Source organism: Dermacentor silvarum, chromosome 7 (assembly GCF_013339745.2).
Source record: "Dermacentor silvarum isolate Dsil-2018 chromosome 7, BIME_Dsil_1.4, whole genome shotgun sequence".
Classification (NCBI taxonomy): Eukaryota; Metazoa; Arthropoda; class Arachnida; order Ixodida; family Ixodidae; genus Dermacentor; species Dermacentor silvarum.
In genome coordinates, this window is record NC_051160.1 from 34,509,664 (window position 1) to 34,521,873 (window position 12,210).

The following is a 12,210-nucleotide window of genomic DNA, read 5'->3' on the forward strand; positions in this document are numbered from 1 at the left end:
TGCTGCTTGAAGTAAGAAGTGTCGTTGTATTTGGGCAGCCCAAGTTTAAACAGAAGCTGGTTTATTGTAACTAGAATCGAATGCCCATGAGCAGAATTTTAAAGAAATCTAGAAAAAAAAAAGGAACGTACCAGGCTATTGATGGGCTTAAAAAGTGCAGACGACGGGAGCAGACGGCGTAAACGAAACAGTGGAGTTGCAGACGTCTTCACCGTACACGTGCGTGTCCTCCGTCGCTAAATTGGTGTCGTCAGTCGCCATTACGTTTGTGTACGCAACAACAGACTCGGGTCTTACTTGGTTCGTGCGCTTTCGAAGAAAGTGCTCGACGTCTCCTGAGCACCTGGCTATTAAAGGGACGTTGGACAAAGTTCGTTCGGCGCCCACGCTTTCTGGAACGCATGTCACCGTCTGCAGTCGCTTCGTCTTTGCCGAACTTTCGTAGTCCCCGTTTGCTTACTGTCGGATGCTATCAGCGTGGGTCCACGTAGTACGCCGCCCCCTTCGCTTCGTACTGTCGTACGTAGAGGTGCATTTCGTGCCGCAAATGGCGTGCCCTTTCTGTGACGTTACCGTAGTATTGACAGTTCCCGAACAGCCCAGCGCTTCTTCGTCTTGGAGTGGCGTGGCGCTTGATGGCACAATCATAGTCGTGTCTGAGGCTTCCTTTCTTTCTTTCCTTCGTCCTTTTTTTTTCTTTTTTTTTGTCATTTTCTCTCATCTGTTGAATCACTGTTCATCGAACATTTCAAAGAGAACGCGCCTAGACTCTGGCTGCGCGATTCAAATAATGGAAGCACGCTAAGGGTTTTAAAAAAGCTTTGACAATACCTCAAAAGGTCAAGGACTTGTAGAAATGTCTAGTAGTCACGGATCTCGCCAGTAAGGCCGGTGTTCTTCAGTTCGTACATGCATCTGGCAGTACTATCCGGTTTCCATCTGGAACTAGCTGAAATCGATAATCGGCCGACGTTTCGTCTGATGGGAAACAAATTCGTATTACGAGGAAATAAAACGGGGCGCCCACTAAGCAAGTGTCGTTGAAGGACAAATAAAATTCAGAGCCCTTCCACTACTGCAAAGATGGAAGCCAGCAAAGCCGTGACTATGGTGGATCTGCTATAGTGAATTTATATATTATTGTTATTGACTATATTGAGCGTCTTCGGCATGTTTGTCAAAGAGCAAGGACACCGGTGTCTTGTTTTCGCCCGGCGCGATGGCCAAGTAGTGCGTTTGCTACGCCAAGTCCGCTGCATCGTCATCGACTAGCGTGTGAGCCACAGTGTTCATAGCCGCAGCAAACTGCACGGCATCGTCAGGATCCTGATGTCGTCATCCTGGAAGATGTGGTTAAACGAGCGTCCGTCCCATAGCGAGTCCAAAGAGCAAGTGCTGATAACAGCGCTATAGCGCGATCTCTACGTGACGAGGCAAAGGGGCGCACAACGATTGGTGGGACGTGCCGCCGCCGAGTATCGCGAGCATTGTGAAAGAGGCATCGGCGCTGGCGAGGGGTATAACAATGGGCCATCCGTCATCCGTTTTGACACCTGTGCTAAGGCACAACTGTCGGGAAAGCGTCACGCACATGGAGCCGAAAATTGTTGATCTACTTCTGGTCTATCTATCTACTTCCGTTGCCGGACGCGATCTCCTGGAACCTAGCCTAGAACAGCTTCGCTGTAAAAAAGACAGATTTGGCTTTCACGCGAAAACCTCGTTCACCGCGTAAAATGGTCCAGAACAACTAATTTAAAAAAGAAAGAAGGACCGAAAGAAAGAAAGATTTATTACAAGAGAAATTAACGCTGACTGGTCTGCCTAAAATACTGTGTTCTAGCCTGTCCCTCAACGTCCGGGTAAGTGGTAAGAGTATTAAATGGATAGGGGGAGAGTGAAGATAATCAGGAAAGAAAAGTAGATGCGCACATGAATAAACAAAAGCGGAAACATTTATTACAATCGCACAGCCAGTTCTCTTTCTTCCCAAGAAAGCCGCAATCGCTTTCATGGCCTAACATGCAGGGTATTTTGTGGATTCTGATATAAAATGATGTGGGTTTTGGATATAAAAGACCGATCGATCCTCTGAAATTTTAGCGCTGTTTAACATCGGTTTCAGGGCACGCCATAGCGTAACAGCTTTCGTAAATACCGTTACTTTTCAGTACGACTTGTTTCATAACTTTGTGTCCTACGAGTTATGGTGAAAGCTTGCTATTCGCTACACGATCGAATGCGCGCGTTCCTGTCCAAACCGGGTAGATTTATTTATTTATTTATTTATTTATTTATTTATTTATTTATTTATTTATTTATTTATTTATTTATATTTACTTATCTGTTTATTTATTTATTGGTCGATCGATCGATTGACTAATTGATTTCTATTGTTTAACGCCCCCATTGAAAGTACTGTGCAATGACAGTTCCATACTGATAAAAGTTGCGCTATTATTTTCGTTAATTATGCGCCGAGAGGTCGATTATTAGAAACTAAAAATGAAGGTCGAATTCTACTTTATGGGGAATTCCTCGCCGTAACCTCAGCGTCGGTACGTCAATATGACGTCACAGGTTTCAATGTACATTTTTCCGTATTCGAGCCGTTGTGGCTCTGTAAGATTTCTCGAAACTTGCTACGTTCACTCTTTGACTGCTTTAGAATACAATGTGGTTCATTTTTACTCATTAAAATCTTAACTGAGCCCAACCAGACGCTGTCGAAAATTCGTGACGTCACGGGGAGCTAGTGTGGCTACTTCGCGGTGGCGTCGCCACCTGTGTTTTGTTCTTCCGTCTTTTCTGGCTTTCCAAGCGTCTTCTTGTGTTAAAAGCGGCCTTTCTTTTTTCTTTTCTTTTTTTTTGGTATGTATAAGAGTAATTTAAGACATCGCTAAGATTATTTTCGTGCTTAATGTCCCTTTAATGTCGAGCGCAGGAGATAATCTTAAATGTCGGAATCCGGCTGCCGCGGTTGAGAATTGAATCCGCGACCTTCCTTCCTTTTCAGTAGCCGAACGCTCGTAGCCTCCGCTGTAATGGCGGTCATTTCACAAAATTTGAAGCTCGTAAACATTCTCGCCTTCTCGTCAGAAAAAAAAGATTACTCGGATTGCACCATCACGTCATTTTGTTCTAGCCACCCTTGACTGAACATAGTGCGAACCCGCTTTCCCGAATAGAGGAGAGGGTAAAAAAAAAAGACAGAAAAAAAAGCGAACTAGTTACGATAGAATTGGAGCCCAGTTATCTCAAATTCGCTGCTGCCGCTTCCGCCTTGGGCATCTGGGTATTGGTCGCTGCGACCCGATTCTGCAACCATCGCTACTACTCTCTCTATCTCTCTCTTTTATGCCTATTCTTTCTTTTTTCCATTCTTCAACTACAGCTCGTTTTTTTTTTTTTTTTTTTACTTCTCTGCCATATTCCCTTTGACCGGGTTTCGCTCGTCTCCCCGTCGTAACGTCATTTAAAACCCCGATTTGTCTTCTTCGAATTTTCCCCGCGGCTGCGGAAGTTGCGGTGTCTGTACGTGTGTGTCTCTTGAAGAGCGGTGCAGTCTTTTTATATCGCGGCTGGTCCCGGGCACGTTCTTCAATCGATCGAACACTTATTTTTTTTTCTTCTTATTCTGATTGTTTCGTCTTAGAATCGATGACAAAATTGCACTTCCTCACGGCGCTGAAAAAAAAATTGAGAAAAAAAAGAGAAAAGAAAAAACTATAATACAGGAACTTCTAGCACAGAAATCTTCGGGCAAAATAAGAATCATTAGAAGAAAGTACAACGAACCATGAGCTCCGTCCTACGCTGTAGTCGTTCAGCCCTGTTGGAGGAGGAAAGAAAAAAAAAAGCAGAAAACGGGGAGGGTAACCAGAATAACGTCCGGTTGGCTACCCTACACCGGGGGAATGGGAAAGGGGAACGCAAATATGACAGGGAGAGAGAGGAGGGAAGGAAAGAAGGAAATTGGCGGTGAGTTCGCTGACGCGTGTGGTATTATTGCTCTATAAAGTAGTCGCAGACGTTCACACAAGCCCGTCGTCCTCAAGAAGCGCAAAAGTGCCTTCACCGCTTTGCGGGCTGACAAGCGATCAAGCGATGTGTTCCGTCAGCACCTGTACTGTAGAAGGCACACACGGCTACGGATGAAGGATTTTGCTCCGCAGCTTAGCACAAGGTCGAGGGTTTGACTCCGGGCCACGTTCCGACGCTGACGGGAAACTTATCGGTGAACGTGATAAAAGACAACCGTGCTAGCACGGACACAAATAGAACGAACAGGGTAGCGCGAAAGGCCGCCATTTCTTTGTCCAAACGTTGTCCTTTTTTTCGTTGTGCTTGTGTCCGTACTTGTGCGCCCGCTCCTTTCGGTACCCTGCACCTTTGGCAAGTCGCTCAACTTGCAGTCTGAGTCAAAATCAAGTTTATAGTGAGTTACTAGCGTGTTATTAATAAGCGAAAATACAGAGGTCACCTTAAGTTTTTGGTGAAGTGTCTAAGGTTATCTCTTCCTTCCATAAAAGAGATGCTAAAGAAACGGCAGTATCAGTTTGAACTGGCAAAAAATGTCTCTCTGAGCTCCATTTTCACTCGGCATGGCGGGGAAGGATTGATTGTCGCTAGACAAAGTGACGGCCAAAATTGTCTTATTTTGAATTTCCCGCCCAAAAAATAAAACCTTTGCGCCGATACGTTATACGTGATGGATTTCAAAGCCTCTCACCGTATTCCGGCTGCATTTCGGGCAGGAAAATAAGTTATCGGAACTGGTTAGATAGTCCACAAGAATGGTTTGGTGGACTAGTTGGTAAAGCATCTTGAAGGGGTAATAGCGCACACAGACGGGAACAGAGTGAAGAACAACAGGACACATACACATATAAAGGCTGAAACAACCAATGGGAAGGCTAACAAAGCCAAACACAAAAAATGGCGGACGTTTAAGCTTCGCCTTTAAGAGTGAAACGCGATAGCATTCAAAGATCCCTCCCTGGCTGCTTATCAGGCTTCCCGGCAACTGAATCAGTGTTTTCTCGTTATTCAAACTACAATCCGACGCTATCACGCCTGTAGGTTGTGGTTATGTCGTACTTTACGATTTTTCTGACGGGTTTTACTTTCAGAAATTCAATTTTGTCCACTAACGCCTTGCGCCACGCGGTCGGGGTGTTTCGGGATGATTATTTCCGCCAACGACGCCGGCTCGCCCACGCCGACACCGATGCCGGATTTTCTGCGACACGGGGCCCTTAACGCTGTCCTGTTAAAATGTGATAAAAAGAAAAAAAAAATACGCTCGTCATGTTGCACTCTGCCCTTTACATAGCGACATCCGGGTATTCAATTTTCTTTTTTGAGAGCGACATTGAAGGGTAGATAGTGTGTCGGTTTCACTTCGAGTGCAATGTAGTCCTTCGTTGCCGATGAGCAAATAACTAATAGTGAATTACTCTGGTCGATTTAGAGAGGCGTGCCGAGTCGACAAAAGAGAAAACAAATGCTCGCACGGGGCGACCCAGTAAACATGCTCCGGCAGGGAGCGCAGCGGAAGTTGGACACCGCATCCGCCCCCGCCGTATCAAAGGCAGCGCCTCAAAAAGAGCCGAAAAGCAGCCCGAGCCGTCCGACCAAGCCGGAAGTGTCGGCAACGCGTCGTCAGAACTCCGGTGAAATCCGTCTCTGCGCGATGCATACAGTTTCATACGATCTCTAGAGGATGGCCGGCATCACGCATCGGCGTGATGCCGGCCATCCTTCTTTCACTCCATATTCAGTGTTTTTCTACGTCGTTTAAAAAAAAAAGACGCTTCAGAATGCGCGTCCTCCCTAAAAAAAAAAACATAAATAAAAAAAAAGATTTCCGCCAAAGTTGGCTTCACGGCAGTGACATGTTTTGAGGAAGAGTCAGCTCATGTCGTTGCGTTTGTAGAATGCGCATCCTGGTTAAAAAAAAATACTTGTCAAAACTGGCTACACCGTAATAAGTGACAGTTTGACAAGGAACCAGCCTTAATATATATATATATATATATATATATAGATATATATATAGGAAAACGTCAAAGTTGGTTTCACCGTAATAATTGACGTTGTGAAGAGAAGCTAGCGTCTGTCATTCCCATCGTTGAATGCGCGTCCTTTCTGAAAAAAAAAAAATCGCGCACGAACAACCATCGATGATGATTGTCGATGTCAGCGAATAGCTGACTGCTTCAAGAAAGCTATGCGTTTTATTAAAGGATTGTTGCGTTTGACGACACACATTTGTTACGGAAGGATACGTTTGCTGTTCCATTGCGTAATTCCGTAAAGAGCAAGGCCGTTAACCAGCGCATCTCTAGCGGTAGTATAGATAGACACCACATGCATCTCGACGAGCTGTGACATCTGGCGCTCGACAACCAACGGGCCCCACAAAATGAGCACCGCCGACCGCCAAAACTTCCGAAAGAGCCAAAGAACGCTTATTCGCTTTAGAAGTTCGTTGAAGCTGGCTTCACCGCAAGCAGAGGACACTGTGAGGAGAAGCCAGCTATCACTTCCATCGCATTATTTTCAAGGTAATTGAATGTGGACGATTCCACTACGATGCACGGAATTCACGGAGACAGAGAAAGAATACGCATCTTTGTTTGCCACTCCGGATTTCGAGCCTCCGTCATGACCTACTTACGGGGCCGCTTCTACTGCGTGAAAGACATGTGCGCGCTGAGTCGGCACTCTTGTTTCATTTTTCCCGCAATGCTCTTTTGGGAAGAAGCCCTTCTTGACGGTTCGAGCGGATGAACCTTCTTTGCTGTTCCTCTCGAAAATCCAAAGTAAGGCCGTCTTCTTTCCAAGCTAAAGAAATCTGTAAACAATAAAAAAAGTAGTACAAGCCCATAGCAATGGGCGTGGAACTGAATACCTAACGTCAAGCACCATGTTGCCGGATTATTTCTTTTGGTTATTTCATACTTTTGAGCTTCTGTCAAATCTCCCTACTTCCAGTCTTTTGTGTTCTTCCTCTGCCTGAATCCTCTCGCGTGCATTAGACCCGACGCTTCCGCGACGGAGTCGAGGCTGGATAACCCTCTTTTGTCGTGGGTTACAAATTCAGTTGTCTCTACAGTTCTCAGAGTGGTGGTAAACCGATCTCCTTCTTCTTTTTTCATATATACTGCCGGTAAAGCTAGTCAAGCGAATTGTTGAATTATTTGGAAGGTATGCTTCCTGCGAGTTTATTTTTTTTTTTTTTTGAGCGAGTAGCATTCTTTGGCTGCCTCGCACCGTTTTCGTGGTGGGCTGCCGGATTTCACCGCTTATAGAATGAGGACGTAGCGCCGTAGGAAGGAGGAGAGGGGATACCGCGGAACGTGGAACCAGAGGGGGGGAAATAGGTCACGTGGGAGAGTGAGAGAGGCGCCCGTGCCTCCGGACCTCGCTGGTTGGTCGGATAGGCGCCGGACGTCACGTGAGCGTGGCGTCACCTATGTTTCTTTCTTTTTTTTAGTGTTTGGACTGTTTGAGAACAGTGAGTGTTATCTGTAAACACGCGATGCTGTGTCTGGTTTCCTTTTAGAAGTCGACGTTCTCGTTTAGCGAGTAACAGGTAACCACATACGAAGAAAAGGCTGTCCAAATCTGTGCCGTCAGGATGAGCAGGTTAGGGAACTTCGGTGTGGCGTCGTTCCCTGTATGTAGCGAGCCTACTTTCATGGCAAGACTGCTTGTTTCGCTAATTGCAGAAGCGTAATTTACGGGCAAAGCTTAATTGAATATCCCCCTTTAGTGTTACCCACTGTTTCGATAATCTGCAACTCTAGAATATGGTGGTCTTCTGAAAGTGAGGGCAGACAATGTCATTGTCGGGCCGTTTCTGTGTCGTCCATGTAGCATGTCTGCACGTACGTATTTGCCGTCTTTCAAGCTAGCTGAAACAGTTGGCTTGAACTGGCTTTAGTACTGGCCCTACAGTCCTGGCTTTAGTTGTAGCCTCCGTAATATGATCAATGTGCCGTAATTGGTGTCCGTGCGTGCGTGCGTAACTCGTTTAAAAGCTTCTGTGAAAGCTTGCTCCTCCGTAAAGAGAGTCTTTATGAGGTGAAGCCCACTTTCCATGGCTCTTGCGGATCCAGTGTTACCGCTTTGTATACGTACTACTGCTTTGTATAAGCGAACAAGCTGTATTGTCGTTTTTCCCCAATATGAATAATTATAATACGTAATGAAGATGGGCGACGCACCTTACAAACAACCAACAGCTCAAAAAGTAATTTTGAGTCAATACAAACTGTCTGCGGACTCCTTGTAGGCTGCTTTATTTTCTTATAAGTTTGTCCATCTGTCAGTATAAGACCTGCAGATCATATGTTATTTTTCGTTCGGCGTTGTCCGAAAAAGGCTTGCTCGCTGGACGTTATAAACATTTGTCGACAAAGTGCTTAAGGTTCTAAGTGCAAAGGAGGTCTGTAGATTGTACACGGGACGAAAGAAAAATATCCTGGAGCTTTTCGGTATACGGTCTCATTTACTTGTTGTTGTCTTTCTGGATAGCATTAAGACTGCGTAGTTGTCCTCGGGCGCTGCAGTGACCGTTTCAATTCAGTTGAACTTCCTTTCTCGCGCGCACTTGTACGTCGCAGTTCGTGACTCGGAAGCATCCATCCTTTTTTTATTATTTCTTATGCGAACAAGACGCACTGCACATCAGTTCTAAGCTTCGACAATGCTGTTTACATGCCTCTATCTCGCGCGGCTTCGCGTAAAATGAGAATATCCTGGCGGCGGGCCGTCGATCCTGCGTCGCGACGTACGAGCCAGCATTCTCCTGCGTAATTGAATGGTGCTTCCCAGCAAAGATTGCTCGGCGGTGCTGCCAGCTTTCAAGGGGGGGGGGGCGGGTTAAATTGAACCGGACAGGCTGCGTGGGAGTATCGTGAATGTGCCAGAGGCTCCATTCTGTGCCTCTTTTCTCGTGCCGCGGCGTGGCATATCAGCCCGATGAGCTTTGCCAGGCGTCCGCGTGGGGTCGCTGCGTCTCGTCGGGAATTGAATAGACGCAGGTCGCTGTTTGAGACACTATAATAATGAAGCTGCCCGGCGGGTGCGATGTCCGCCACGCCTTGCGTTGCGAGTTGTATAAAGAACACTTCTAGAAACCTGCTTGAGGACCCGAAGTTCTCAAATGTGATGCGTGAATTGGGCGACCTTTTGCTGACAGTGCAATGCGCGCTAACGCGCGGATTTAACCAAAGCTGCGAACCTGAGCAACCCTTTTCCACCGCTGAGGTCGCACGTTTGTACGTCGTTTGCGGACTGTCGAGTTTTAGAAAAAATTCTATTGCTGAATGTTAGCAGGCTTCTAGCCACGTGTTCCCCTTTGTTGCGACGGTGTGCCTAATTTGTCCGTGTAATACGACGGTTTCGACTGTGCTCGCTCTTCCTCTTTTCTCTCCCTCTCTCTTCGTGAGCATTTTCGTTTTCTTGAAAGAGCTTAAAATATGTTTTAACAATATACCTTTTCGCCTGATTGTAATATTCTTTCTTTCATGTTCCGTGTCCTTTATTTGTGACGTCATATTCTTGAGACTATTATAACATGTCCTCGAATATATTCGCTTTCCTACTTTATTTCTATTTTATTTTCCCTTGCGCAGTCGCCTCTACCGTGTGCTTACATCGCACTTTTCTTTTCCTTTATTACTTGCAGTAGTTTTTCTGTATGTGAATCATTTTGACTTCTGTTCTGTCTTAAATGACGTTCGGGGTACATATTGATGTTTATGTTCTTTATGAAAGCGTATTGTCACGGGGTGGTTTGAGATTAAACTAACCTATCTCTTGTATCTAGTTCTAGTTCTATTCCACTTGACAATAAAATGAAGTGGAGTTGGGCTGGTTATGTAATGCGTGGGGCAGATAACCAGCGGTCTATTATAGTTACAGAATGTTTGCCAAGGGAAGGGCAGCGCAGTCGACAGCGCCACAGAACTAAGTGGTGCGGTGAACTAAAGTACTTTGCAGAGGGTGCTCGTCCTTCAGTGGACATAAAAGATGATGATGATGATGATCTCGTGTGTCAGTTGATGTGCTATAAGTAACCATTCGGTGCGTAACGAATTTTCTCTTCTCTTGTTTTCGCAGGCAATAGGCATTGTGGGCGACCGGACACAGGACCTGAATTTAAAAGGTGAGCGTTTATTGGCATGCGATCACTTGTGAATGCGCTAAGGTGTAGAAGGGCTAAGTGTTGAGACAATTCGACTGTGTTTACTCAAGACGAAGAGTCGCTGTATGCGACGCATGCGCGAAGGACATAGATGCACGGGACACCAGCTGAACTATCAGCCAGTCCCGTGAATGGTTGTCCTGTTGCCTTGTGAACGCGCTCTTTCTTTTTTTTTCTTTTTTTTTTTCTCTCTGCCATTGCGGACAGTTACGGACAGTGCCAAGAACAATGCACGAAATGCACACAACAATGCACGTGTGCATTGTCTTTGACACTGTACCGCTTGCACTCAGAAGGAACACAAAAGATATAGATAGATAGATAGATAGATAGATAGATAGATAGATAGATAGATAGATAGATAGATAGATAGATAGATAGATAGATAGATAGATAGATAGATAGATAGATAGATAGATAGATAGATAGATAGATAGATAGATCTAAATTTATCTCTAGTGAGAAACACTGCAGTTTACACTTTTGCGTATGCCCTGTCATCGACTCCCCTATCGCGGCTCGATTATCTGCCGACAGGTTTCCTGTGTCCTTGTGCAGCCATCTCCATCTTTGTATTATTGCGCGCAATTTCCGTTACCTTGTTCTAAATATTGGTTCCCTGATAAATGACAAGACACAAAAATCAAAGAAATGAGTAAATAAACAATGTAATTTATGTCGTAGAGTCGAATCTTGTTGTGTACATACTGTGTGTGTGTGTGTGTGTGTGTGTGTGTGTGTGTGTGTGTGTGTGTGTGTGTGTGTGTGTGTGTGTGTGTGTGTGTGTGTGTGTGTGTGTGTGTGTGTGTGTGTGTGTGTGTGTGTGTGTGTGTGTGTGTGTGTGTGTGTGTGTGTGTGTGTGTGTGTGTGTGTGTGTGTGTGTGTGTGTGTGTGTGTTCTTGCTGTTTTGTTGTACCATTTGTTTGAAATTTATTCATCGATTCATTCACCCATCCATTAATTCGCTCCTTCATCCATCTAAAAGCGGTGCATATAGTCACAGCGTTCGGGACCGCGTTGCAAACACTGCAATGCGTGTGACACGCAAATTCATATGGAACTGTTCGATCAGTTGCCTGCTGTATATAAGTATATACAGTGATTTACCTATCTATGCTATATATTCTCACTCCGTCGCTGCCACATTTACTCGTATTCATTCATCCTAACCCCCTCCCCCCCCCCCCCTGCTGGCCATCGTTCAGAGGTCAGCAAAGGGGGTGGGGGAAGGGGGGGGGGCAGGAATGAGATCGGCAAGAATTTTTCCTTTACTACCACCTTTCTACCTATATAGTATGGTAAAACAAAGACTACTGTTTTTGATGAACTCCTCGTGTTTCAAGTGTTCACCTAAATGTCCGATCAAAACCATTATGAGCGAGAAATGCCGTGGAACACTTTCAAGCATCTTTGAACAAGACGTAGTCGACACGAAATGAATGTATCTGCAGAAACAAATAAACAGAAATACACTATAGCGCGCGCGCACAAACAGAATAAGGGGGACAAACGGTAGCAAGCGTCATGCATTAGTTAATTTTACAGCAAAGCTGTTTACCTCTAGTCCCTGTATGCACCCCCCCCCCCCCCCCACGTGCTCTCCTAAGAGGGGTACCCTGGACGGCTTGCGTCCGTATCGTGGACAGCAATGGAGACGATACAATTGGACAGGAATGGAGACCTGTCCAATTGACATGGCCTGCGCTTCTGTGGTTATAACGTTACGCGTGTTCGTGGGAAGAGGGGGAAGAGTCTGGCAACAGCGCTGCAGCTATGGAGACGGGTAGGGGGAGAGGAGGAAAGAGTGTGGCGACGGTGCCTGCGCACGTGGCCTGCGCTTCTGTGGTTATAACGTCGCGTGCGTCGGAGGTGCCGGCGCGGCTGCAGCAGCGGTTGCGGCAGACGCATGGGAGGTGCGGTGACCGCGGCGGCGCTTGTGTCGGCGTAGTGTGGTGCCGTATGAGAAAAAATGTGTGATTTCGTAATGCATG

The 12,210-nt window shown here is 45.9% G+C and overlaps 1 protein-coding gene across 1 annotated transcript in view; it reads left to right on the forward strand.

The window, feature by feature from the left end:
* Window positions 1-12,210, forward strand: part of LOC119458789 (protein phosphatase 1 regulatory subunit 37-like) — a 148,627-nt gene that overhangs the window by 90,979 nt on the left and 45,438 nt on the right. Inside the window, exon 3 of the mRNA XM_049671431.1 lies at window positions 10,135-10,180. Coding sequence (XP_049527388.1) covers window positions 10,135-10,180 — 46 coding nt within the window. The remainder of the gene's footprint in view (window positions 1-10,134; window positions 10,181-12,210) is intronic.